The following is a 24,733-nucleotide window of genomic DNA, read 5'->3' as shown; positions in this document are numbered from 1 at the left end:
CTTTTACTCCCTTCATTAATGCTGATCATGCCTTATCACTCTTATCAAGCAAGGAAACAAAAATGATAGTAGTGATGATGTTACCCAAGAAATAACATGGTTTCCTATCCTTAAAACAAACAAAAAACAAGGAAATAACATCTCCAAAAATTCTGCGTTATATAACAATGGGCATGTAGTTGTCTAAAAACAAAAGAAACATAACTTTGAACAATAAATAAATGGCTTATGAAATTCTGAATATTTGACTTACAAGTCCTGACTCTAGGATAATTGTGAGCCAAAAGAAACCGCTCGACCCAGTTTTCCATATTCTGTAGGACCCAGCTGTGTGCCAGTTTATTTCGGGGTGTCTGCACGGCCAACCAATCTAGACACTGAGAAGGATTGTATTCAATCACCTACAAATAACATGACAAGAACAGAATATAAGGCCAACTGAATGAGCAATTACTTTTTTTACTTACTTTTTGTATATACTATTAAACACTTAAAGCTAAAGTATTTTTTGACAATTAGAGACTAAAAAGGTTTCACCCTATTTTTTTCCCATTTTAAAAACTACTTTTGTCAACAGAAGTGTTCAGAAAAATGTCACTGGTTTACAAAATAAATTTAAAATAACCAAGAACCATAAGACAAATATGAGAACTCCAGACTTCTAGGTCTTGCTAAATTTGGAAATTTATTTAAAAGTATTTTTATTTCTCTAAGGTTTCTCATCTTTTTCTGATTACATGCCCAACCTGGTACTAAGTGAGAATACAAGAAGCTCGCTATACTGCTGTGGAGAGTTTTTTCATGAGAAAGGGGAATCCTAGGAATCTAGAGTAGGGGTTGGCAAACTATGGCCAGTAGGTCAAATTCTGTGGCTGCCCATTTTTGTTGTTTTATTGAAACACAGCCATACCCACTCATTTCTTGTCCATGATTGCTTATATGCTACCACAGCAAAGTTGAGTAGTTTCAATAGACACTGTATGGCACACAAAGTCTAAAATATTTGTTCTCTGACCCTTTCAGGAAAAGATTTGCTGTCTCCTGGTCTTGAGCTTTTCCAATACTCAAACAAGGAGAAATGTTGTGACCTCAGCCATAACTCTAAGAAAAAAGGTGGTTGGTGCTTCCTCTACTATTTCTGTCAATTCTTGAAAACACTTGGTTTGTATTTCTAGGACTTCTAGTTGCTTTATGGAACTTTGGAGGGTAGGGGAATGAAAACTTCAAATAGGCTAAAGCTGTTTATAACGCTACAAGAATGTCTTTAATACAATAGGAGACTAGCTAAGAACTCTTTTCTTCCCCAAACCTGTGACTTACTAAAACCATCTTGGGGTAATAAGAAACTGGTACTTAAAATGGTAGTGACTATATTATAAAAATAAAATCCTCAGGGAAATAAACATTGAAAACACCTGCTGCAAGACTTACCTCCCATATCCTCTGCAGAATATAAGATGCAAAGGGAGGCATCCCTGGAGGTCCACCAGCAAACTCCATTAGCATAGTCAACAACTTAAAGAAAGGATTGGCTGCCTGTAAAACACATATATGACTGTGTATTTAGATCAATCTGAACCCATCTCTTTCAGCAGAAAAGAAACATATATTCTACTACACACTACATTTAAATCTGTGTTAGGGGAGAAGAGCTCAGCCAGTACTTCTGCACGTGAACCTGAACTACCATAAAGCAGCAGGATCAGCGAGGGGATACAAAGTCAACTGGGAACCACGTGCAATAGATTTTTCTGGATGTCAAGTGTATTTTGAAAAAGATAATTAGAAAAATATTCTCTAAATTGACAAACACTAAATATTTATGATATACAACGTTTTGGAATATGTATACATGGTAGAATGGCAAAATCAAGCTAATCACATATGCATTACCTCACACTCTTATTTTTTGTCAGAACACTTAAAATCTACTCAATGATTTTCAAGTATAATTAACTATTGTCACCACACTGCAAAACAGATCTCTGGAACTTATTCATGAAAATGTGTATCCTTTAAGCAACATGTCCCCAACCCCAAAAATAAATTGTTAATGAGACAACTGTGTTCTACTGAAAAATTTAGATTAAAAGCTTCCTATAACAACCTTAGGGGTAATTTATGGTAACGTCTGACATCGATTGTTAAAATAGTTATAACATTTCCATTTTACGAAAATACTTTTATATAACACTGTATTCTATTTTCTATATACATTTACACATATGCTGAGTCTTGGTTGCTCTACTTTTTCTTTGGGCACAATTACGATATATGCTCCAAATCAAACAACTTTAAAGCCTGGCATCCAGGTGGCACTCTGATACAATGATTCTACACACATATTTACATTTAGTTGAGAAAATTATATTTGTAATAAGACATGACTAGTAGTTCATTTTATTCACATTATACACTTAAAAATAGGTTATTATATTATGGGAGAAACCCTGATAAATTTGTTCTCAAGGACAATTAGGCTCATTTGAAAGCATTAGCAGTGCTGAAAATTGTTTTAAAAACATAAATTAACAAATGTTTACATACCTCAGGAGTCAACTTTGCTATTGATGTGAAAAGCATAGATACAATCTAAAACAGAAAGAGGAGGATTTCAGGATATTCTTGTTCTGTTTTGTTTTTGAGACAGGGTTTCGCTCTGTCGCCCAGGCTGGGATGCAGTGGCGAGATCACAGCTCACTGCAGCCTCGACTTCTCAGGCTCAAGCGATCCTCCTGCCTCAGCCTCCGAGTAGCTGGGACTACAGGCATGTGCCACTACACCCGGCTAGCTTTTTCTATTTTGTGTAGAGACGGGTTCTCACTATGTTGCCTAGGCTGGTCTCAAACTCCTAGGCTCAAGCGATCCTCCCGCCTTGGCCTCCCAAAGTGCTGGGATTACAGGCATGAGCCACCGCACCCGGCCAGATTTCAGAGTAATCTTTTTAAAAATTTCCAAAAATCTTTAAGACTGTTCCTTAGCACTTACATGTTCTGCAAGTCGATTATTGTATCGACACAGGCTGAAAATCAGATTACAAGTTTGTCTTATATTGATGCCATCACGAATATGTTGAAACAAGAAGGGAAATCCCTGTCAAAAGCAAAAGTTGTTCATTTAAGAACTGTTATTATTTTTGTGATGATCAAATTGTCTAATATTAGAGAATGTACTACCTTTCCTCCTGTTAATGCTGCCATGTCAGTCTGTGATAATGTCAAATGCCTGAAAGAAAATATTAGTGGAAATAAGTTTTTCTTCCTTCTGTATTACTTTACAGCGATTTACAACATGTATCAAAAATTGTTGATTCAATTGTAACTGTACCAACCTGCCATCATAAAATGATTTTTTGCTAGCTACACTTGCTTGTTAAATGTCTTTTAGGCAATTTTTCAACATTCCAGGATTGGTAAATGAAAGCCCAAAGGTACTTCATTTTCATTTAATTAACTTACTATTTTAGTATATAAAACAGTAGGATGGGTCTTATTTTACTTACTTTTTTTTTTTTTTGGACATGAGACCCTTCAAAACCAAATGGACTTCTAGAAATTAGCATTTCATCTCCCAGTTTAAAATTACTGTATATTTCTTCCTTTTTTCCTTTCCTTCTTTTTAGAGATGGAGTCTACTTCTGTTGCCCAGGCAGGAGTGCAGTGATGTGATCGCAGCTCACTGCAGCCTCGAATTACTAGGCTCAGGGGATCTTCCTACGTAACCAGGATTCAGGCACAAGCCACTACACCTAGATTGTGTATTTCTTTTATAACTTATAAAAATTTCAGCTATATTAAAAAATAGAATAGCACAAGTATTCCATCAGTCAGCTTCAAATTTACCAAAATCATAGCCAGTCTTGTTTCATTTGAACCCCCATCCACTCAATATGAATTATTCTGAAGCAAACTCTGGGTATTTTATCATTTAATCCATAAATCAGAGTATCTTTAACAGATAGGTTTCAAAAACATAACCACAGTACCATTATTCATGCCTAAATGAATAATTCCGCACTATCATATAATATCCAATGTACACATTTCCTGAAGTTTCTAAAAACATTTTAAAAATTAACTTGTTTGAATCAGGATTCAAATAAAGTCTTTTGCCATAATTAGTTGAAATGTCTCTTAAATATTTCAATCTATTGGTTTCCCCACCAGCTTTGTGTTTGCAATTTATCTGCTGAAGGTCATTTGTCCTGTAGTTTCTCTCACATTTATACTTTGCTGATTGTACCCTTATGGTGCTGTCTTAACATGTTACTCTGTCCCTGCATTTTCTATAAACTGGTAGTCAGATCCAGACTTCATGAGATCTAAGTTTGACTTTTTAATTAATAGTATCTTGTAGAAGGCACACAAGGAAGGGTTAGTCTTTCTGCAAGGTTTTCTGTCAATGATGATAACTGCCTAGATCCTTTATTTCATCTGGGATTCCAAAACAGTGATATTCTAATTCCAATTGTCCTTGCTCGTTAATTAGCTTGAATACATATAAGAACACAAACTTCCCCTCAATCACCATTTGGCTGCCATGAAGTATACTTTCAAGTAGAATAAATGCTTGATACTGTTTCCATTATTTATCAGTTTCAAAAATAAAGATTTGATTTCCTAGTATACTCCAAAAGTTGCCAGTAAACTAAAAAAAATTTCTTTTTAGGTATTATTATGAACTCATGCATTTAAAAATCTTTGATTTGATTCACAGTCCACTGTAGTTATTATCGATGCTCAAAGCTGTCCAATCTATGACCAGTAGAAACCTCCGTAAGTTGGCTCTTGAGTTTCTTTACCATGACCTCAGTAGTCTTAAGACTGCCTCCTTGCTTTCCAAAATGACAAGACATTCCAAGCTTCCCATTCATTTCTTTCCCAAGAACTGGAACTGGTCGTTTTTCCAAGGAACCCCAATTCTTTCAGTGGGAAGTGAAACCTAGAGACTATACCCTAGATGCCAAGGGTACTCACTGATTCTGGGTTGTACAGGGTTTCCAGGTCTTTTCAGAAAACAGTGGTAGATAAAACATTTTCTGTAATAGATTTTCTGTTTGCAAATACACCATAAACTGCTACTGATATTTCCAATTCAAATTTAGTTTTAAATTAAGTTATGCAAAACCCTATATTTTTATCTTTCTTTTGCTGAAAATCTTGGTTTCCAATGACATTAAAAGTTACTTATTTGCTTCATCCTGTAATATACATTATTTCCAATGACATTAAAAGTTACTTATTTGCTTCATCCTGTAATATACATTAATATTTTCAGAATAATACTTTTATTACAAACAATGTAATTACTATTACAGTTTAGGAAAATTTTGCAATTCTCTTTGTCCTTCCTATACATCCCACTAGAAATTTACCTATTTAATATATAGTTAGGTTCATTTATTTCACTCTGCTTTTGATTTTTACAGATTACTTCTTATTCACTTATTTATAATTATACATTTGTATGATTCCAAAGTTAAATCTGTCAAGAATCCATTTCCGCCCCCCTCCACCCTGTTTTTCTTCCTCTATGCACTGGAAACCATTAAAAAAAAAAAGTTTTTGATTGTAGTCAATTCTTGTATTTGAGGTAGTTGTGTTCTGTAAAGTGTGGCAAATACTGAATTAGCAAATACCAAATTATCGCTACTAGGGAAAATACACAATTAAATTTCTGTGAGCCTCTGGCAATATTTCTGTCAATCAATCAATACAATTACCTTGTTTTATGAGTGTTTCTGTTTAAAGATACCTTATTTAGTATATATTGTTGATTCATTAATGTTTAACTCACTGTCTATAGTATTAAAACTCATATGAATGAAACATATCTAACATATATATTTTCCCTGTAAGTCATATCACAGCCTTCTTGAGCTTAAGAACACTAGAGAGCACTTCAGCACTACACTTGAGGGCCATTTTATTTATGTATTTATGTATTTATGTATTTATTTATTTATTTATTTTTACAGATGGATCTTCCTATATTGCCCAAACTAGACTGTAATGGCTATTCACAGGTTCCAAAGTAGCGTACTGCAGCCTCAAAATCCACCTCATCCTCCCAAGTAGTTGGGACTACAGGCGCGTGCCACTGCACCTGGTTGAGGGCCATTTTAAAGAGTAAAATCATGAACAAAAAATACAAATATATGAAAAATTTTCACAGCATACACCATGAAAAGTACATTTGTTTACAATATGGAAACTGAAACAAAAAGGCAAATTGTTGCCTTCTTTGACCTTACCTAGAAAGGCATGTCAGGCAACTCAAGTATTTTGCCACTCTGCATATGCACAAGTCTGTGAATGACTGCAAAAGCTCCCCGAGTGCCAATTTTGGCATTACAAATGCATTTTAGCAAATGAGTGAATTTGCAAATAGGAAATCCACAAATAATGAGGTTTGGTTGTGTACACACACACACACACACACACACACACACACACACACTCTCTTTCTCTCTCTCTCTGTCATCATAGTATTCCCTGAAAAAATACGATACCATATACATGTTTTCCCACCTTTTTTTTTTTTTTTTTTTTTTTTACTAGTAATAGATCCTAAAGATTTATTTGTGGTAGTACAGATAAATTCCATATTTCCTTTTTCAGCTATAGAGTACTCTTTTGAACGGATGCTGTTTTATCAACTAGTTCCCTTTTGATGTACATTCAGCTGATTCTAGTATTTTACTATCAGAAGCATGGTTTCAATAAACAGATTTGCATATACATCTTTCTGTATTTTGGACACAGATTCCTAGAAATGAAGCTGCTAGGTTAAAGAACGAATGCACGCTCTATTTTGCTAGATATTTTACTGTATATTTTTTCAATGACTATTTCTAACATGACTCAGAGATAAAGCAAAAGTTTGGTAGAAAAAAACTGAAATTCTTATGCCACAAAAGTTGATGAATAGTAGTATTATTTAAAAAGAATTATATAATAAAAGCTAGTGCATAACAATTACATAATTAAACATATATAATAAAAAGCTAGTGGAAAAGCTAGTGGTAAACAATATGTAAAAATAATAAAACCAAACATGCTTTAAACATTTTAAATTCGAAACATTTCACCTTTCTGATCGAGACTGTTCAACCAAAAGAGCAACTAAAGCTATCATCTTTTCAAGGGCAGCTGGCCTGTATTTTTCTTCTGCCAGAGAGAGGATATCTTCTTCCTCCTCTTCTTCTTCCCCTTCTTCCTCTGATAACACTTCAACTTGAGGCTAAGTTGGAATAAAATTCAATTTTAATATGGTAGTAGTTTTAATATCATTTTGAGAATTTAACAGTGTAGATGGTGGCAGGAGCTTGTAACATGAAAAACAACTGCACGAAGAGCTAAATCTAATGTAAAAGACTCTAAACCACATTCAAGACAATCTTAGATTAAATTGCCAGAACTGTGAAGAATAACAATTTTCTGCCATGCACGGTGGCTCATGTAATCCCAGCACTTTGGGAGGCTGAGGCGGGTGGATCATTTGCGGTCAGGAGTTCCACACCAGTCTGGCCGACATGGTGAAATTCCGTTTCTACTAAAAATACAAAAATTAGCCAGCCGTGGTGGCACACGCTTAGAATCCCAGCTACTCGGGAGGCTGAGGCAGGAGAATTGCCTGAACACAGGAGGCAGAGGTTGCAATGAGCCGAGATAGCACCACTGCACTCCAGCCCCGGTGACAGAGTGAGACTCCATCTCAAAAAAAAAAAAAAAAAAAAAAATCTCAACACTGACTACTTACCTTACCTATAAATCCTTGAATAACTTTTTTCTTATAAGCAAGCTCATTGGAAGACAAATCAGGATAAAAATTACAAGTATGATAAAACAATATTTCCTATTTAATAAAAATGCCAGTTATACAAAATAAGAAATTCTTATTTACAGTTTCCTGATAATCCAAATAGTAGGTATTTCAAAGAGACATTCACTTGGGCTTTTACAGGCAGAGACTTGAAAGATTTTATGATCTACTAGTGTATATTCTGTGAAGCATTACAAATTAACTTCTCTAAGTCTCAACTGTCTCATCTGTTAAATGGAGTTATAAAGGGTACTTATCTCTTATGGTTAAGAAAAGGACTAAATAAGAGTGCAAGTAGATCATACAATCCAATGCATTTGTTATGAACAACACAAAACCGATGTAATACTTTAGTATTATTAATAGACCAGCTACTTAAATTTTGGAAAGACTCTCATAAACTTAATAGCAAAGAACTTAAAAATGTGACCACCAAAATGTTCACAAAAACAATTCACTGTTAATAAGACCCCTAAGTAGGTGACCACTTTGCCTCAGTTTATTTGCTTTGTTCCAGACATGACCAATGAACTTCATTACCTAGTTGTTTCTTTCTTGCTATATCCATTCAAGTTACATTAAAAACATCAACCAATCTTAGACCCTTCACATTATCTAACATCAGTTTCCAGAAGGGATTTTAAAAAGGGTTCTAACATCTCAGGACTTCGCACAATGCAAACTATGAAAACCATGGCCTCTAATTCCTGATGTATAATAGAATTGTACTTACATTTTCAGGTCCTTTTGTTCCCATGTAAAAATGTACCATTGTAGATATAGCTTGCAATGAAAGCAAAAATTGGCTCTAAACAAACAAACAAAATTTAAAAATGTAAAATAAAAGTAATTAAGTTGCAAATACTGAAAAAAGGTAGATAATCCAAAAAATAGACAAGATATAGCCTCACCTCTTCTTCACCCATTTTTGCAAATTCGTAAAGGAAGGCAAAATACTCTGTAAGATGTTTACTATGAGGTTTTACACCATGTTCCATAATTAATAATAGGGTTCTCACAAAGCGAGTGACACATGAACGACCGCCAATATCTTCAACTGAGGCATCCATATCATCTGACCTAAAAGACAATTAAATAGATCTTAGAGAATGTATGAGGCCTGGAAATATTGTTCGAGAGAAAAAATATTTTTTAAACTCTGAATTTCTCTATCTTTGAGATAATGAATATCAACTGCAATAATATAAGTAGCTAGACTCCAATTACTATGACTGGCTAAATCAATGCAAACAAAAAGACTAAGCCATAATGTAGTTTGTAGAGGATTTTGCAGATGCAAAATTTAAACAAAATAGTTTTACCTTCTTGAATGTATTATTACAGATTATTTTTAAACAGAACAAATATTTCAGTGTGGATTTTAAAAAATACTCTATAGGCAGGTCGTCAAGAAACTTAATTAGGGCCAAGAAAGGTGGCTCACGCCTGTAATCCTAGCAATCTGGGAGGAGGAGGCGGGCAGATCATTTGAACCTACGAGTTTGAGACCAGCCTGGGCAACATGAAGAAACCCTATCTCTTTAAAAAAACAAAACAAAAAAAACACCACACACACACACACACACACACACACACACACACACACACACACGTTCAAAAAGTACTTCTTACCCATCTTCCATTCCTGGCTGCAAATAGAGATGAGCATGCACAGGTCTCAGCCTCTGAATCACATGGATACACAAACGCTGAAACATCTGTGAAGATAAAGATAAAACAAGAGCCAACTTATCAGGTAACAAAGATTTGAAAAATTAACTTGATTCAAAATTCTCTGCCACCCATTTATACTTTGCACAAGATTATCTTGGTATTCTGGAGCTTTTCTGGAGTCTCAACAATGGACTAAGGAAATACGGCAAAGTTAGCATAAAAAAATCAGTTTTATGATAAAGAGAAAAAAACTCAACAAACTGTTATGTCTCAGTAATACAGATGATCAAAAACAAAGTTTCAAAAAATCCTTTTAGCTAGTGGAGATACAGAGAAAAGAAAATCTAGTATCCAATTCCTTAAGAAGAGTGGAATGGGGAAGGGCAGCTGCTCATCATGGGGTCAGCAGCTAGGAGAAGGAAATGTGAAGATTCTTTAAAGATACACAAGTGAACCACAATCACATGAAAAAATACGTAACAATTTTTAGGAAAATGCATACCAAAACCACAATAAGATACCACTTCATGCCTTCTAGGATAGCTGAAATAAAAAAGACAGTATTATCTGCTAAAGATTACGGTGAAATTGGAACTCTTATGTATCACTGGCAAGAACATCAAACACTGTAGTCACTATAAAAAAAACAGTTTACCAGCTGGGCACGGTGGCTGAAGCCTATAATCCCAGCACTTTGGGAGGCTGTGGTGGGTGGACCACCTGAGGTCAGGAGTTCGAGACCAGCCTAGCCAACATGGTGAAACTCCATTTGTACTAAAGATACAAAAATTAGCTGGGTGTGGCGGTGGGCATCTGTAATCTCAGCTACTCAGGAGGCTGAGGCAGGGAGAACTGTGTGAATCCAGGAGGTGGAGGTTGCAGTGAGACGTGATCATGCCATTGTACTCCAACCTGGGTGACAGCGCAAGACTCCATCTCAAAACCAACAACAACCAACCAACTAACCAAAAAACACCAGTTTACCGCTGGTGCGGTGGCTGTAATAACAGCACTTTGGGAGGCCAAGGCAGGCAGATCACCTAAGGTCAGGAGTTTGAGACCAGCCTGGCCAAAAAGGTGAAATCCTGTTTACTAAAAATACAAAAAATTAGCTGGGCACGGTGGTGCGCGCCTGTAATCCCAGCTACTCGGAAAGCTGAGGCAGGAGAATCACTTGAACCCTGGAGGCAGAAGTTGCAGTGAGCTGAGACCATGGCATTGCACTCCAGCCTGGGCCACAAGAGTGAAACTCCGTCTCAAAAAAAAACACAAAACACAAAAACAAAAAAGTTTACCAGTTCTAAAAATGTATACAAAGAAGTGACAATATATGTCCAAACAAAAACTTGTACTAAAAGTTCCTAATAGCATTATTAAAAATAGCCAAAAAGTAGACACATCTCAAATGTTCCGCTGATGAACAGATATACAAAATGTGGGGTATATACATTTGACAAAATATTGGGCAAAAAAAGAAAATGTAATATGGATACATGCTATAACATGAATAAATAGTAAAAGATTGTTAAACCACAGCAGTAAGTCACAAAAGACTAATACTGTATCATTCCATTAACATGAAATGGTCAAAACAGGCAAATCTATAAAGATAGAAAGTAGACTAGTAGTTGTCACGGACTGAGGAGAAAGGACAGCATAAAATAGGAACTGATTGCTAATGGGTATAGGGTTTTTTTTTTTTGGTGGGGGGTGGGGGTGACAAATGTTCCAAAATTAGGTAGTAGTGATGGTTGCACAACTTTGTGACTATACTAAAAACCACTATATTTTACATTTTGAAAGGTGTGGGTGAATTTTATGGTGTAAGAATTGTATCTTAAGCCAGGCTCAGTGGCTCACAAGTATAATCCCAGAACTCTGAGAGGCTAAGGTGGGAAGATTGCCTCAGCCCAGGAATTTGAGACCAGCCTAGGCAACAGGGGAGACACACTCTCTCCACAAAAAAAATACAAAAATTAGCTAGGTGTGGTGGTGTGTGCCTGTAGTTCGAGCTACTCAGGAGGCTGAGGTGAGAGAACTGCTGAGCCCAGGAGGTGGAAGCTGCAGTGAGTCATGTAGCACCACGGCACTACAGCCAGGGTGACAGAGCAAGAGCCTGTCTAAAAACAAAACAAAATCAGCCAGGTGTGGTGGTGTGTGCCTGTAGTCCTAGCTGCTGAGGCAAGAGTACTGCTTGAAACAGAGCAAAATCCTCTAAAAAAACAAATCCTATATATATATACATAAAATATACATTATATATAACACACATTATATATAATATACATTATATATAACACATGTATACATATATGTTATATATGATGTATATTTTATATATACACACACGCATATCTATCTCAATAGTAACAGGAAAGTGGCATAAAGTTTTTGATTTTGTCAAAAGTGTCTATAAAGTAATATTTACATTTCATTGTCTATTGTACCTAACATTTTTTTTTTTTTTTTTTTTTTTGAGATGGAGTCTCGCTCTGTCGCCCAGGCTGGAGTGCAGTGGCCGGATCTCAGCTCACTGCAAGCTCCGCCTCCCGGGTTCACGCCATTCTCCTGCCTCAGCCTCCCAAGTAGCTGGGACCACAGGCGCCCGCCACCTCGTCCGGCTAGTTTTTTTGTATTTTTTAGTAGAGACGGGGTTTCACCGTGTTAGCCAGGATGGTCTCAATCTCCTGACCTTGTGATCCGCCCGTCTCGGCCTCCCAAAGTGCTGGGATTACAGGCTTGAGCCACCGCGCCCGGCCTGTACCCAACAATTTAAGAAAACAAACTGTTTCGTATGACAGTTCAGACCCAATCACAGAAGTAAGTTACAGTCTTCTCATTAGCTTTCGAGGTCACTATAGTACTCTACACCATGGTTAGAATGTCTAAGGATTTTAAAACAATCAGTACAACTCATAAAGCATCTAATAATAAAGAGCAGGATCTAATAATAAAAGTAGGAAGTTACAGTCAATCTTCCTATATCCAGGAAATGTGCATAATTTTAATCACCTTATTAGAGAGCTGATGTTAAAAGAGCCTGGTGAAACCAACAACAAAATGACTTTTATAATAGGAGGTAGATCTTTTCATACTATTATCAATATTAGGTTAAGACACACTAATAAGCAAATTTAGAATAATTAAATTGAAAGTAACTTCTTTTCCAAATAATTTTTTCAAACGCATTTTTTCTTACCTGTCTCACAATCTGATTAGGGCACTTAATTAGTATCTGCATTGGCCACCAGTCGTCATCAGCCATGCGATCTAAAAACCACTGTAAAAATAACACAGCATGACTTTAACATTCAATAAATATTTGTTACATGGGCTAACAGTCACATAAGAATTTTATTTATAGTCAGTGTTTTAATTCTTTTAAGTTCTTACCAGAAAAGTTTCTCTAATTGTTATAAAAGTCCAAACTCTAAAAATCTTAATAAGGGTTACATCATTACCCAACTCCATGGAATGCCATTTATATTACAGTGTGTCCTTTATCATAATAAAATGAAATATCATTCTCTTAGCCCTCATAAATGTCACACTACAGAATCTTTACTCCTTAATTGAAATAAATAGAGAGAGAAAGAGAGAGAGAAAGAGAGAGAGACAGAGACAGATCTTGCTCCATTGCCCAGGCTGGACTGCAGTGGCACGATCTCGGCTCACTAAAACCTCTGCCTCCCAGGTTCAAGTGATTCTCCTCCCGAGTAGCTGAGATTACAGGCACACACCACCGTGCCCGGCTTATTTTTGTATTTTTAGTAGAAATGGGGTTTCACTATGTTGGCCAGGCTGGTCTCGAACTCCTGACCTCAGGTGATCCAGCCACCTTGGCCTCTCAGAGTGCTGGTATTATAGGCGTGAGCCACCACACCTGGCCTCCTATTAATAATATATGATATAAGCATGATTCATTTTCTTTCTGTTTAAAAACAAATTATGATCTAATTAGCACTGGAGAAACTCTGGATCTATCAAACAGCCATGAGAGGAGAAGGAAACAGAGGAACATGTTAACCACCACCAGGAAAATGCAATTAGTCAAAGAAAGCAGGAGGGAAATCCTAAAGCACAAATGACAAAAAATGGCATGGAGAAAAAAAGTAACTTTTACAGATTAAGGAAGACTTAAGAGACAGATGAATGCAAAATGTGGAACTTGTTTGAACCACTCTTTTAAACCAATCAAATGAACATTTTTTTTTTGAGATAAAGAAAACTGAACATAGGATGGGTATTAGATGACAAGAATAAATCACTTCTGGCCAGGTGTAATGGCTCATGCCTGTAATCTCAGCAATTTGGGAGGCAGAGGCAGGAGGATGGCTTGAAGCTTGGAGTTTGAGACCAGCTGGGCAAAAAGAGACTCCATCTCTATAAAAAAAGAAAAAAATTAGCTGAGTGTGTTGGTGTGTGCCTGTGGTTCCAGCTACTCGGGAGGCTGAGGGAGGAGGATTGCTCAAGCCCAGGATTTTGAGGTTGCAGTGAGCTATGATTGTGCACCACTGCATTCAACAGCCTGGGTGACAGAACAACACCCTCTCTGGGGGTAAAAAAAGTTATAAAGATGAGAAATCACTTCTAATATTACTGGTTGCATATGTTTTTAAAGTTTTCTTATGTTAGAAATATATACTGGGTGTTTATGGATGCATAATATATTTACATCTCCTTTAAAATTCTTCCATTATGGGGAAAAAAAGAACAGGGGATAGATGAAACAAGAATGAAAGAATATTATTATTTATTGAAGCTGAGGAACAGGCATGTGACAGTTTATGGTCCCTTTCTACTTCTGTCCATGTTTCCAAATTCTCATTACAAAGTTTCAAAAAGTTACACTTTTGTATTTGAAATTTCTGAGGAATAGATTCCCTTACTCTATTTCTACAAGGTATAATTAGATTAACTTCTAAATATGCAAAAAACCTTTAAATATAATTCATCAATTATATACTAGACTGCTATTTCCCACTTCTGTTAATTTGTAACACTTGCATTCCTATGGAGTTTACAACTCTTTGGTTGCTAATCTAAAAATTAAGATGGCAATATGATTAAGTTGTCATTACCTGTGAGTGGGTTATCCTTAGGGATGCATCTCTTAAAATGGGGGATGGGGAGCTAAAACCGGGCATAAACTGATCTACTGAGATAGGTGGATAGGTGAATTTTTTTTTGGCGGAGAGAGTGGGGAAAGAGGAAGTGACAGATGATGGTAAGCATTTCCTAACAACACACAAAAGTAGTTAAGAGAGGGATGGAAGAAATAGGAAGATGAGGTTGGCCAAAGAGTACAAAGTTTCAGGTTTTTTATTTTTATTTTGTTAAATTGAGACAGTCTCACTCTGTCGCTCAGGCTGGAATGCAGTGGCGTGATCTCAGCTCACTGCACCTTCGCCTCCAGGGTTCAAGCGATTCTCCTGCCTCAGGCTCCCCAGTAGTTGGGATTACAAGTGTACACCACCATGACCAGTTACTTTTTTTTTATTTTTAGTAGAGACGTGGTTTCGCTGTGGGCTGGGCTGGTCTCAAACTCCTGACCTCAAGTGATCCGCCTGCCTTGGCCTCCCAAAGTACTGGGATTACAGGCGTGAGCCACCGTGCCTGATCCCAAGTTTCCATTTTAAATAAATTCTGGGGATCTTATGTACAGCATCATGACACTAGTTGTAATATTGTATTGTTTTGAGACAAAACTGACTAAAAAAAGATATAAAAATTTTTGCATAGTTTACTTGAAATTTGCTAAGGGAGATCTTGTGTCCTCACCACTCACACATACACATAACTATGTGGTGGCAAATGTGTTAATTAATTTGAATGTGGTAATCACTTCACCATGTACCTTGTGAAGTATACATTGTATCAATGTACAAATCATTCTGTATACCTTGAATATATAAAATTTTTGTCATTTATACCTTAATAAGGCTGTAAAAACAAAAGTAGTTAAGAAATATTTGGAAAAGTCTGGAATTTTCTTTTTTTTTTTTTTTTTTTGAGACAGAGTCTCGCTCTGTCGCCCAGGCTGGAGTGCAGTGGCCGGATCTCAGCTCACTGCAAGCTCCACCTCCCGGGTTCCCGCTATTCTCCTGCCTCAGCCTCCCGAGTAGCTGGGACTACAGGCGCCCGTCACCACGCCCGGCTAGTTTTTTTTATTTTTTTTTTTAGTAGAGACGGGGTTTCACCGTGTTAGCCAGGATGGTCTCGATCTCCTGACCTCGTGATCCGCCCGTCTTGGCCTCCCAAAGTGCTGGGATTACAGGCTTGAGCCACCGCGCCCGGCCTGGAATTTTCTATACATATTTTTTCCTTCTGTTAGATGAAGGGGAAAAAAAACCAATTTTTTTTTTTTTCTTTTTGAGACAGAGTCTCGCTCTGTCATCAGGCTGGAGTGCAGTGGCACAACCTCAGCTCACTGCAACCTCCGCCTCCCAGGTTCAAGTGATTCTCCTGCCTCTGCCTCCCCAGGTGCTGGGACGACAGGCATGCGTTACCCTACCCTGCTATTTTTTCTATTTTTAGTAGAGACAGGGTTTCACCATGTTGGCCAAGATGGTCTTGATCTCTTGATCTCGTAATCTGCCCGCCTCAGCCTTCCAAGGTGCTGGGGTTACAGGCATGAGCCACCACATCTGGCCAAAACACGAATTTTTAAGTGACTTAATAATCAATTATTTAATCAGTGTAATGGATGTGATATATTAAATTATAAGTTTCTCAGCTAAATGATTTTCGGAATGACTTACATTTGGCTCTCTGTGATAGATAAAACAACTTTCCTATAGCATCTTAGATAAGAGGGGGAAAAAAAAGAATCTTAAGCTATGCATTAGTTGTTGAATTACCACCTTACCTCACAAGCTGCCTGACTATTATTAAACTGTTTGGTCAACAGTTCAATCCACTGAAGCATTGTGGGCTAGAAAAGAAAAAGAAGTCAGTCAAAGTTTATGAACTTCTGAGCAAACAATAACAAAAACCAAAAGATACCTGATAAAAACATAAATGACAAAAAAAATCCATAGTATAAAACACATACCTTTTCTTTAGAATGAATAAATGTCTCAAGGACAAAGGAAGTGCTTAACTGTAAGAAAAGATACAGCAAAAAAAGCTTCAATCATTTTAAAGTAGTAAATTTTGACAGAATTATTTAAAGTTCATATATTTATTACCTTTGCTGTCATTAGGGACACAGCTTTAGGATCTGGTAATGTACTGGGAATACAACTACACAATTGCCACATAAATCTAGAATTTAAAAATAATCATTTAAAATTCACACATAAGATTTTTTAAAAACGTGTAAAATATCTATGAAATTTACCAAACTTACCCAAAATACGTATGTTCAAAAATGTTTTTGTCTTGAAGAAACTGCATGTTATCATGCCAAATCCACTGAAAACAAAAATGTTAACATTAGATATATGATAAAGCAGTTTACTTCATTACCTTTTACTAGTACTTTTATTAGACAAAAATCTCCTCTAAAAAACCGCAAAATAAAATACATGCACTTAAAGTTCATTTTGATTTTTTCCCCAAGTATACTCATATAAATGGTTGCTACTAATATTTTGTAATTATTAATACTTATCTGGCTACCTCAAGCAACTGTGAGGTTTTTATTGTATTTATTAAAATGCTGCAAGAATTCTGAAATCCTATCTGAAGAGCAAGTATATAAATGAATAAAATATAAGTCATGTTACATTCTGATAAGGTTATAAAAGAAAGGTTTACATTTAAAAGTTGGTACAATACTTAATTCTGGTTGGCAGACCCAAATCAGATGTGATTTGTTTATAAAAATCATTAAAAATTATTTCTCACATTAGTACTGTAGGATCACGCTGCTGTTTTTGTCTTCAACCCTCTGAATACCTTAAATAGGCCTTATGCTTTTGTCAGTTCCATAAAACTATTTTTATCTAGATGTTCTGACTACTGGTATTACTAGCTGTCTTTTGTAGGGCTATACTTCTGATTTTATTTTGGAATTTTGGTCGATAGGTTCATTTTGAGCTGAAAGTCCCAACCTTATCTTTAATCTTCCATTGAAGATTTTCAACTATCTCTGCCTCCCCAGTCCACTACACTAATTTAGAAACTAATAGGGTTCCTGTTCTATAGTGATATTTGGGAAATCACAGTTTAATCAGTGAATAGCCTGCTTCAGAGTTCTTGAGCATTTCCAGGCACAAAAACGTTCTATTAAGCTGTAGCCCCTGTATCAGACTCTGTATCAGGTGGAGTCTGATAGCATTCTGCCCATCTCATTCAGTAGTTTTTATAACAAGGGAGCCCCATTCTAAACTCTGGATTCCAGCCATGAGCTCAGTTGTAGATTCTGTGTCACAATTTTTGTTCCCTCAATCCCATTAGGGCCTAACTACTGGTCAACATGATCTCCTGAACCTAAAGGCAGGTAATACTGTGGTTTCTACCATATAAGTGTTTTCAGTTCTGCTCTATTTTTGTTTTACAGAAACATTCACCTGTTTGATAGTACTTTTTATATTGTATCTATGTATGTGTATAGCTATTTTTCGTGGATTTTATTTTTTTATTTATTTTTTTCTTTGGAGACAGGGTCTCACTCTGTCACCTGGGCTGGAGTGCAGCAGCATGATAGCTTACTGCAGCCTTGACCTCCCTGGCCTCAAGTGATCCTCCCACCTCAGCCTCCTGAGTAGCTGGGACCACAGGTGTGTGCCACCATGCCCAGCTAATATATATATACTTTTTTTTTTTTTTTGGTAGAGATGGGGTTTTACCATGTTGCCCAGGCTGGTCTTGAACTCCTGGGGTCAAGCAATCCACCTACTTCCCAAAGTGCTGAGATTACAGGGGTAATCTCATCCTGCCCACTCTGCCCAGCCACCCTAGCTGTTTTCTTTTTTCTTTTCTTTTTCTTTTTTTGAGACAGAATTTCATTCTTGTTGCCCAGGCTGGAGTACAATGGTGCGATCTCGGCTCACTGCAATCTCCACCTCCAGGTTCAAGCGATTCTCTTGCTTCAGCCTTCCAAGTAGCTGGGATTACAGGTGCCTACCACCACACCCAGTGAATTTTTGTATTTTTAGTAGAGAGGGGGTTTCATGATGGTGGCCAGGCTGGTCTCGAACTCCTGACCTCAGGTGAACCAACTGCCTCAGCCTCCCAAAGTGCTGGGATTACAGGTGTGAACCACTGCACCCATCCTTACCCTAGCTATTTTCTACATAACTGTCCATCCTCATCTTGGGCCACTTTTCCTTGAACTACCATCACAGCCATATAGGTCATCTTTTGGCTTCTGAAACATGCCAATAAGCTCTGTCCTTCCTAGGCAATTTGTACATAATGTTCTCTTTGCCTGGCCCCGAGCATTCTTCACATGATTACCTCTTCTCTAACTTTCAAGTTTCAGTTTAAGGTTAACTTCCCAAAGTATTTCCTGACCCTTCTCTAGCAAACCCTATCAACTACACTTTCTGAAAACTCTTACCTTATATTATCTGTAAGAATCACTACAATTTATAACTAGTGTGCTTAATCTCTTTTATGCTTCTAAAATGTTTTATGTTATCTTTTGGGATTAATAGCTATGCTTTAAATGTACAAATCTAAAGAACCACATTCTGGTTTATATCTAGAATCATATTAATGTTCATGTACACAGTATTTTACATTTTAAATTTAATTTTATGAAAACATGTAGGCACACTCATTTAAAAATAGTAAGCTGGAACAATTACAGAAAAAAATGTTGGCTTAGGTCTGCAATGAGGAATTTTCTAATGTACAGGCATATCTCATTTTATTGTGCTTCACTTTACTGCACTTTGCTGATGCTGTATTTTTCAACAAACTGAAGGGCTGTGGCAGCCTTGCAATCAAGCAAGTCTATTGGCACCATTTTTTTTACTAGCATGTCCTCACTTTGTCACATTTTGGTAATTCCTGAAATATTTCAAACATTTTCATCATTATATATTATTATATTATGTATTATATTGTATTATATATTATATCATATTATGGTGATCTATCATCAGTGTGATTTTTTGAGGTTACTATTGTGATTGTTTCAGGGTACCACGAACTACACCGATATAAGACGGCACACTTAATACAAGTTGTGTGTGTTCTGACTGCTCCACCGACTAGCTGTTCACTTTCTCCCTCTCCTTAGGCCTCCACATTCCCTGAGACAATACTGGAATTAAGTCAATTAACAACCCTACAATGGCCTCTCTGTATCAAGTAAAATGAGGAGTCACACATCTTTCACCTTAAATCAAAAGCCAGAAATGATTAAGCTTCCTCACTTTAAATGAGGACCCTTGTCACTCACACATACACACAGAAGTTTGAGAACCACTGATGTAAACAAACAAAATACATCATCATTGTAAAGGTTTTATTTAAAATTTCATTTTACTTCACAAGTGGCGTTAACTGTCATTAAATACTGTCGGGTACTTATATAAAGCAAGGTCTAGATTTTTCTAAATATCTTTAGGGCAAAAAGCTTTGCACAAAAAATGATTATAATTAATTGTGGTTATAATGACGGTTGAGGTAATTTTTATACAAATAGGTAAGTTTAGTAGCTTCAAATCTAATGAAGCCATTTATAATGAATACCACCTAATTCAGCTGCTAAATTCAATTCAAGGAATTTAAAAAAGACAATATTCCTGGTTTTTTTACCATTAACACATGTGCATGCAAGACACTAGTTAAAAGCATTTCAGAACAATACCCAGTTTTAAGACTTGATCGCAATATTACAAAAAAAAAATTTTTGTTTTCCAGACAGTAAAAGCTGAATTGTCTAGATGAATACATACAATTTAATCAGGCATGCATTCTGGAGAAGATTTACTTTTTTGTGTTTTTGGCTGACTGAATTCCTAACACCAACACAATACACACTGAGCTATGTATTCAACAATGTACTATTACTACCTACTATATTATGAAATGAAGAAAGCCTCATAACTACAAATGAACACGTTTTTATTCCTTCATATGTAAAATACTTTTTTTGAGACAGTCTCATTCTGTCGCCCAGGCTGGAGTGCAGCGGCACGATCTCGGCTCACTTCAAGCTCCACCTCCGGGGTTCACGCCATTGTCCTGCCTCAGCCTCCGGAGTATCTGGGACTACAGGCGCCCGCCACTACACCCAGGTAATTTTTTGTATTTTTAGTAGAGACGGGGTTTCACCATGTTAGCCAGGATGGTCTCGATCTCCTGACCTCGTGATCCACCCGCCTCAGTCTCCCAAAGTGCTGGGATTACAGGCATGAGGTACCGCGCCCAGCCCTATTTTTTTTTTTTTTTTTTTGAGACAAAGTTTTGCTCTTTTCCCCAGGCTGAAATGCAGTGGTGTTATCTCGGCTCACTGTAACCTCCACCTCTCAGGTTCAAGGGATTCTCTCCCCTAGGCCTCCTGAGTAGCTGGGATTACAGGCAACCACCAACACGCCCAGCTAATCTTTCTATTTTTTAGTAGAGCTGCGGTTTTGCCATGTTGGCCAGGTTGGTCTCGAACTCCTGACCTCAGGTGATCCACCCGTCTGAGCCTCCTAAAATGCTGGGATTATAGGCGTAAACCATTGCCCCCGGGTGTAAAATACATTTTAACAGCATTTCAATTACAAGGCATGCTTGAGGGCATGTCTATATCATGAGGCACAACAGAAGGAACACTTACAAACCCATCATCCAATCTAAGAAGCAAAACATTATCTAACCTCACAAATTGTTAAGTCATTCTGATTCCCTCAACCTTTTTGCCTATTTTTTGTTGTTGTTTCTGAGATGGAGTCTTACTGTCACCCAGGCTGAAGTGCAGTGGTGCGATCTCCATTCACTGCAACCTCCGACTCCCGGGTTCAAGCAATTATCTCTGCCTCAGCCTCCCAAGTAGCTGGGATTACAGGCGCCCACCACCACACCCAGCTAATTTTTGTATTTTTAGTAGAGACAGGGTTTCACCATTTGGCCAGGCTGGTCATGAACTCGTGACCTCGTGATCCACCCGCCTTGGCCTCCCAACATGCTGAGATTACAGGCATGAGCCACCGCACCCGGCCACCTACTCTCTTTTAGTGATATTTTCTACTCCATTTAATCTCATTCATTTTCATTTACCGGTCTTATGTCAGTATTACCAAGACTATTTGTAAATATTCTTAAGATCTAGTCAGAATTACAAATATCAACCTGTAGAGCCTATTCTTACACTACAGTATTCCTTGCATAAACACTTAACACATTTTTAAAATGTTGCTCAAGTGAAATTAACTTATACCTCTAGTAACTCTGACGAAACATCAAATTTGTATTCTCTGCCATTTTCTTCCTCTGGTTCCATGCGTTTGTAAAACAGCATATATGCACTGTGTGTCTTTAAGAAGCAAGAAAAAATATATTTTCATTTTGACAAAGTATCACTCTAAAAGTAGACAATGCAGAAGAAAAAACAATATAAAACTATACATAAAAAAAATGGTTACCTTTTCAAAAGAGAAATCCATAAATTTATCTGTAACAGAATCATAGGTCTTGGTCTGTTTAAAAATACAAAAGTTTTACTTCTTTGAAAAAATGGGTATACTCAGCTATGTTTATATATAAGTTATTTCATAAACAGCTATTTTATACTTAACAGTAACTCTGTAAGTAGTTTTCAAACAACACTGCGTTCATAAAAATTGTATGTACTTCACAATTTGGCCAATATAACCTAATATCTTTTTTTCAGTTTTTATTATTTTTAGAGAACACTATAAAGTTGAGACTGAGAAAATTTTACTGTAACAAAAGAAAACAAATGAAGACAGTGAGGCAAGGAAATAGTTGGCCTTGTCCTAATTTTGGTAAATGCGGTAAGTAGAAATAAAAACTGAATTTAAATAGTTATTACTCAGCAACATTATAAATGAGAAAAGCATATTATTAAAATATCTCATTGGCATGAAGCTGTAATTTATTCTGACATCTCAAAACATCTACCTCCACCAGTCCTTCACAAACATAATTTTGAACCTCAGAGTTGTAAGTAACTTTATGCAGATAAAATGGATTTGTCAGTACACACTTTAAGCAGTGCCTGATGGGAGACAGCAAGAGCAGCATCAGAAAAAGAGTCAACCAAAGATAATACACACACACGCACACACACGATGCAAAGGAAAGAAAAGGGACCACAAAGTAATGAGAAGCAATCAGTAAAGATCTAGATTTGAGTAAGAAAGAAAGATCATAGGACAAAAGGAGGCTGAACAAAGGATCACAGACAGGTAAGTGAACATGTGGAATATTACGAGGAATTTAGTGGTGGGGCTTCTGAGAACTTAAAGGCTGTTTCCTAATGAGTAAGGACATGAGGATTCTACTGGTAATTCTGGAGAACTTCAGGTGTGTTGTGACAGAAAAAATTTAAAAAGCCAAGGGAAGCAGACAAGCAGCATTATGGGCGATGAAATCAGAAGGGACAGAGGCAGACATTTTAAAACACGAAGATTCAAAACTTTTTTTTTTGGAGACGGAGTTTTGCTCGTCTCCCAGGCTGGAGCGAAATGGCGTGATCTCAGCTCACTGCAACCTCCGCCTGATACAAACGATTCTCCTGCCTCAGTCTCCCGAGTAGCTGGGATTACAGGCGCCCGCTATCCCACCCGGCTAATTTTTTGTGTGTTTTTAGTAGAGACGGGGTTTCACCATGTTGGCCAGGATGGTCTTGAACTCCTGACCTCAAGCAATCCACCCGCCTTGGCCGCCCAAACTGCTGAGATTACAGGCCTGAGACATCACGCCCAGCCTTTTTTTTTTTTTTTCTTCTTGAGGTGGAGTTTTGCTCTTGTTACCCAGGCTGGAGTTCAATGGCACGATCTCAGCCCACTGCAACCTCCACCTTCCGGGTTCAAGCGATTCTCTTGCCTCAGCCTCCCGAGAAGCTGGGACTACAGGCGCCCGCCACCACACCTGGCTAATTTTTATATTTTTAGTGGAGGTAGGGTTTCCCCACATTGGCCATGCTGGTGTTGAACTCCTGACCTCAGGTGATCCACCCACTTCGGCCTCCCAATGTGCTGGGATTACAGGCATGAGTCACCACACCTGGCCTCAAAACATTTTTTAAAGATACTTTACAATAAAATAAATAAAAGAAAAAACAAAGTGGACCTGCAATTTGAAAAACTACTTTTTAAGAGAAGAGCCTTGCTCTTTTTTTTTTTTTTTAAAGGAAACATTCGGCCGGGTACAGTGGCTCATGACTGTAATCCCTGCACTTTGGGAGCCCGAGGTGGGCGATATCACAAGGTCAGGAGATCCAGACCATACTGGCCAACATAGTGAAACCCTGTCTCTACTAAAAACACAAAAATTGGCTGGGTAGGGTGGCGCGTGCCTCTGATCCCAGCTATTTCGGAGGCCGAGGCAGGAGAAACGGTTGAACCAGGGAGTCGGAGGTTGCAGTGAGCCAAGATCACGCCACTGTACCCTAGCTGGTGACAGAGTGAGACTCCATCTCAAAAAAAAAAAAAAAAGGAAACATTCTAGGAATAACATCTACAGATGTAATACATTTAGTGGTGGCTTTAGTTGTTAACTAAATATTTACTTCCCTATTCTACCCATTTCCAAATTGTTAGCAAGTGGCCTGCTTTTCTTTTTCCATTCAGCAGAGTAGACAAGAACACTGAGAAGCAATAAGGAAACACTTCATTAAAATCTGGAATGTGTATTATTTCTCAACTTTTGGCTAAGATCAACTATAAAATCCAGAATGTAAATGGCTAATTCATAACAAATATGGTTATTAAGTCAAACAATAACTTTATTTGGGCAAAACTATGAAACAGAAATGACTAATATTTGTCTTGTGGAGAATCAAGAGAATATTTTAACACAGTTCTCAGAAAATTGATACTAGGATAAACTGTCTATAGAGAAGTGAAATCATTACAATACTACTCCAACCTAAATGTCTTTTAAAACGTCTATTGTCAGCTAGGTGCCGTGGCTCATGTCTGTAATTGCAGCACTTGGGAGGCTGAGGTAGGTGGATCACTTGCGTTCAGGAGTTTGAGACCAGCCTGGCCGACAAGGTGAAACCTCATCTCTATTAAAAATACAAAAATTGGCTGGGGATGGTGGCAGGCACCTGTAATCCCAGCTACTCCCGAGGCTGAGGCTCGAGAACAGCTGCAACCCA

At 37.3% G+C, this 24,733-nt stretch overlaps 1 protein-coding gene across 7 annotated transcripts in view; it reads right to left on the bottom strand.

Moving 5' to 3' along the window:
- The window catches only part of USP34 (ubiquitin specific peptidase 34), a 291,125-nt gene that overhangs the window by 34,299 nt on the left and 232,093 nt on the right, over positions 1–24,733 (bottom strand). For all 7 annotated transcript variants that reach the window (XR_004054451.1, XR_004054449.1, XM_030921651.1 and 4 more), the window contains exons 52-67: positions 22,029–22,082; positions 21,824–21,919; positions 16,850–16,914; positions 16,689–16,764; positions 16,553–16,600; positions 16,367–16,432; positions 12,698–12,778; positions 9,457–9,542; positions 8,736–8,904; positions 8,558–8,632; positions 7,091–7,242; positions 3,177–3,225; positions 2,989–3,093; positions 2,548–2,592; positions 1,432–1,536; positions 254–401 (exon numbers count right to left, since the gene is read on the bottom strand). Coding sequence is in view for 5 of the 7 variants with exons in the window: in XM_030921651.1 (XP_030777511.1) it covers positions 254–401; positions 1,432–1,536; positions 2,548–2,592; positions 2,989–3,093; positions 3,177–3,225; positions 7,091–7,242; positions 8,558–8,632; positions 8,736–8,904; positions 9,457–9,542; positions 12,698–12,778; positions 16,367–16,432; positions 16,553–16,600; positions 16,689–16,764; positions 16,850–16,914; positions 21,824–21,919; positions 22,029–22,082 (1,420 nt within the window). In the remaining 2 variants the exon portion in view is untranslated. The remainder of the gene's footprint in view (positions 1–253; positions 402–1,431; positions 1,537–2,547; positions 2,593–2,988; positions 3,094–3,176; positions 3,226–7,090; positions 7,243–8,557; positions 8,633–8,735; positions 8,905–9,456; positions 9,543–12,697; positions 12,779–16,366; positions 16,433–16,552; positions 16,601–16,688; positions 16,765–16,849; positions 16,915–21,823; positions 21,920–22,028; positions 22,083–24,733) is intronic.

This window comes from Rhinopithecus roxellana, chromosome 17 (assembly GCF_007565055.1).
Source record: "Rhinopithecus roxellana isolate Shanxi Qingling chromosome 17, ASM756505v1, whole genome shotgun sequence".
NCBI lineage: Eukaryota > Metazoa > Chordata > Mammalia > Primates > Cercopithecidae > Rhinopithecus > Rhinopithecus roxellana.
The sequence above is the reverse complement of the archived record's forward strand: the minus strand, read 5'-3'. Positions and strand labels throughout refer to the sequence as shown.